Source organism: Etheostoma spectabile, chromosome 8 (genome assembly GCF_008692095.1).
Source record: "Etheostoma spectabile isolate EspeVRDwgs_2016 chromosome 8, UIUC_Espe_1.0, whole genome shotgun sequence".
In the NCBI taxonomy this organism is placed as follows: Eukaryota; Metazoa; Chordata; class Actinopteri; order Perciformes; family Percidae; genus Etheostoma; species Etheostoma spectabile.
Genome location: NC_045740.1, coordinates 15116746 through 15120705, shown reverse-complemented (window position 1 = coordinate 15120705; position 3960 = coordinate 15116746). Strand labels below are relative to the sequence as shown.

Below are 3960 nucleotides of genomic sequence, written 5' to 3'. Positions count from 1 at the left end.
GTGTGTGTTTCCTCTCACTGTTATCCCCCTGAGCCAAACCTCTGCAGACTTCCCAACGAGTGACAGGCGTCGCCCAGGCCTTGTGCTTTAACCAAGGCCAGATGTAGATGTGACAATAGGGAGCCACAAGGGGAATGCAAACCCACCCTCCCTCTACCGTCCTTATTTACTTTCCTTATATGACTTTATTCATGTGTTGAAAGTGCCTGCGAGTCAGCGGTTTAAATTTGTGGATCTGTTGGCAAGGTGAGCCGTTATTTGACAAAGACATTATTATGAGGAAATGACTGAGGAGGAGGCCCACTGTTTGGAATACCCTGACTGCAAAATTGAGGGAATTGTGCACAAAAGCACATTGTAAAAGGGAATACCTGCTTTGGAGGGAGTTCATTTTCCCCTACTTCTGCTAAATAGAAAAACGTCTCAGTTTCATCTCTGATGATGATAAATGTTAAGCACGCTAGTTTTAGGTGTCGGCCTTAATAAAAATAGGGATGAATGGGATCACCTGTGAAGGTTGCTGTTCTTTTAAATGGGTATACTCAACTATAATTCGACTCATGAAGGGTGTGGGTACGACAGATTAGCAGAAGAAAAGTGCAATGACTAGTGACTTTTTTTGTTTCATTTATTTTGGATAAGATGACTCTTTTTCACTTTTCAACTTTATGAATATCCATTAATGACTTTTTGAGATTTAAAATTCTTTCAATTCTTCAGTTTTCAATCATTTATTTTACCCTTCTAGTGTCAAGTAGGACTAGTGTCAGTAATGTGAATGAAGACATTTCATTGATAGTACAGTGCTGCTTAAAGGTAAAATGGGTATTATGGTATTTATCACGTACTAAGGAGGGAAAACCCTTGTAGAAGCAATCTATTATTCTAAATTATGTGGATCAACAAGAGAGAAACAACTCTAGGAAAATAACAAGAGCAGACAACAGAAGTCCAACTCTGACAATAATTAGAGAGCAGTTTTACCCAGAGATATAGGTGGGGAACAGAGTGATGGAACATAAGTAAATAAATGCCATGTGTCTGAACTATTATTACTAATACATTATTATTATTTTTATTATTATCATTAGAGAAAACTGATTTGGCATTATTACATATATTCACTTCCAAAAGGCCTGATATATCAAAGAAAACTTTAAGTCAAAGCCGCCCAATTTGGGGCCCACGGGCCAAGTTTGGCCCAGGCTCTCTTTGTTTTGGGCCGCTACGGATTTGACATGTACATGCTTATTCTCCTCTTATTATAAAAGTGCGTAATCTGAGTTTAATGGCAATGTAATCCACAGTGCTGGTAAACTTTTCCATTTAAATTACAGACGTGCGTTTTGTCTACTGAGGATGGCAAGTATTCTTCATCATCAGGTATCATCGACATTTATTTTTGGCCCGTGGCCTTTCATCCAGATACATTTTGGCCCTTCATGTGAAAGAATTTGGGCATCTCTTAAGTATCATCATCCTTGTCCATCCACCCATCCATTCTCAGGGTCGCCTGTGTTCAGCATGCTGGCCAAAAGACTACATCTGCATATTCCTGTGTAAATAGTGACAACATTTGAATTGATTCTCTAAATTTTCACCTTTTGATATGTACAGAGTTTTTTATCCTCTTTTTAAAGCGCTGTGGAGTTGCTGCTCTACCTGGTGCATTCCACACACACACAGATTACATACCTTTCGGGTCATTTCTGACGCTGAGAGCCACAATCCAAGCTTCCGTATTTGACGAGTTTGGAGTGAGAACTGGTTGAGAGTGAACTTCTTACAAGGATGGCAAAACATTAAGAGCTTTATTATGAGCTTTGTAGAAACATTTTCTCTGATCAGTTTTTTTCTTTGTTCTCTGCTCTCCTCACAGATATGCCATGGCACGACTCAACTTCTACTTTGAGAAGAAAGATGAATACTTTGGATTGACAACAATCTAGAATCGGAGTCCAAGAAGAGTGACCAAAGTCCTTCTTTGTCAAATCCTACAGTACTGTGGAAGGCATAGAATTAGCTTAGACACATGCTCCCCATTGTTTGTTATTTCAGGCTGTAGTATGAGATAATATGTTTTGCTATCACTGTGATTTTTAAAATATTTGTTTAACCACAGTCAGTATGCCGATAAGCCTTTTTGGCAAATTAGGATGGAGATCGTGCCAGAAACACATTAATTGTTCCCACATTCAGCCGAGTCGCATAAAGCCACAAAAAAATGAGGCTGATCATAAAACACTATAAGGGGGTTATTTGCATGCTTATTCAGTGTGTACCACAGCTCTGATGGAAAACAAGTTTCCATTTCGGCTTATTGGCTGACCAAGTATTGCATTATTTTAAATCCTTATCTTTCCTGAGGACTGCTGTTGTAAAGGTTATTTTTATATACCTTACAGGATGTTCATGAATCAGTATTCTGCAAATTTGAAAATCAATTGCAAATTCATTTAAGTGCTAAAACAGCGTGTTTAAAGACAGTGAAATAGGTTAGTTTGAGCAATATAGCTGTCTAAATCATGTCAAATTGGTCCTAATTTTAGTGAAATGCTCAGAGTCAGACATTTGTTCAAATTACAAAACGATTTCAGCTTACGGAAATATTTACCATATAAAAGCATCTTTGCTCACTGACTGATGGGAAGTGCTGTTACTACGCTTGTCTTTCATTGCACTTCCAACAGACACTGTTCACAGTGCCATAGCAAGGCAAACAACGGCTTATGGAATAAATAATTGGTAAGTTTGATTTACTTGTGCTACTTAACTATAATACTGACTATTACCAATGCTTTCACTACTAAATTAAACTCACACATTAGCTTAATGAGCTCCAGCTGCTTTTATGTTATTGTAGTTCTCTGAAAAGGTTTCCTTGAAGGACACTGTAATTATGGTGTATATGTTTTTGCTCGCACAATTAATTTATTTCTCATTGCTTTTTACACCATAGCCTACAACTATGAAGACATACTGTATCATCTGCCCCCCCCCCTTGGATGCCTGTTGCACATCATTGTCCCAAATGTTCACCAAATCAGTGGCCTAATAAGTGTTTAAAATTCAGCCCAGTATATGATGGAATAACGGACAATGTACAGTATATATATTGTAACAGTTAGATGTAATGTATAATGTCTTACTGAACTAAGAAGAGTTCAAAGGAGGGACCACTACACTGTAAACTACCATGCAGAAATGTGTTACAATATCTTTTTCTTTAATTAAATAGATAACTTTTATTAATTTCAAGCAAATTCCACTTCAGAGCTTATTAACATGAGTTGACCCGACCTTAAGTACTTGAATTGAATGAATGTACTGCTGAGAGTTCACTGAACTCATCAAATTCCATTTCTAAAGAAAAATCATTAGTATATTATGCTTCCCAGCATGCATTGCTTTAGAGTTTGAATTCCCCAGTGACCCTTCTTTGTGTGTGAGAGACCGCCTCTGAAGTTTGAAGAAAATGGAAAACTGTTGGTTCTTAAATGAATGTCAAGATAAGTCATGGTTGTTTCCTTTTCATCAACTACAATGAAGGTACGCGTTGCATTCATTCTCTATAATCCAGTATATATTCCTATGATATCAGGTCACAGGGAGCAGCCTGCATGTTGTGTTTTTACTATGCGGTGCTTCAATAGCTGCCACAGCTGTGCAGTCTAAATCGGAGAACATGTGAATGGAAAGCAAATGGTTGTAAGCGTGACTGAACAGTTGTTGATTCAACTTAATATCTGAAATTGAATGCATTTACATCAGAGCAGACTTATTTGACTTAAACGTTTTACTCATCTTTAGCTCAATAACTCATATTTTGAGGCAGCAGGGAAACCTGAAGTTGAACCAGCTTAAAATGATTTGCAGTTCAAAAGGAGGCCTTTATCACAGCAGCCATTTTGACTTGTCCTACCAGGAAAAGCAAAAGGGTAACTAATAACATTAAAGATG

At 37.6% G+C, this 3960-nt stretch overlaps 1 protein-coding gene across 2 annotated transcripts in view; it reads left to right on the top strand.

The window, feature by feature from the left end:
* The window catches only part of zgc:113516 (ethanolamine kinase 1), a 27305-nt gene extending 24047 nt beyond the window's left edge, over positions 1 to 3258 (top strand). The window contains exons 8-9 of one of the 2 annotated variants that reach the window (XR_004332960.1): positions 1880 to 2745; positions 2960 to 3258. Coding sequence is in view for 1 of the 2 variants with exons in the window: in XM_032522687.1 (XP_032378578.1) it covers positions 1880 to 1949 (70 nt within the window). In the remaining variant the exon portion in view is untranslated. Of the gene's footprint in view, positions 1 to 1879 lie in introns of both variants that reach the window. The other variant, XM_032522687.1, reaches the window with a different exon arrangement.
* The last annotated feature ends 702 nt before the right edge of the window (positions 3259 to 3960 follow it).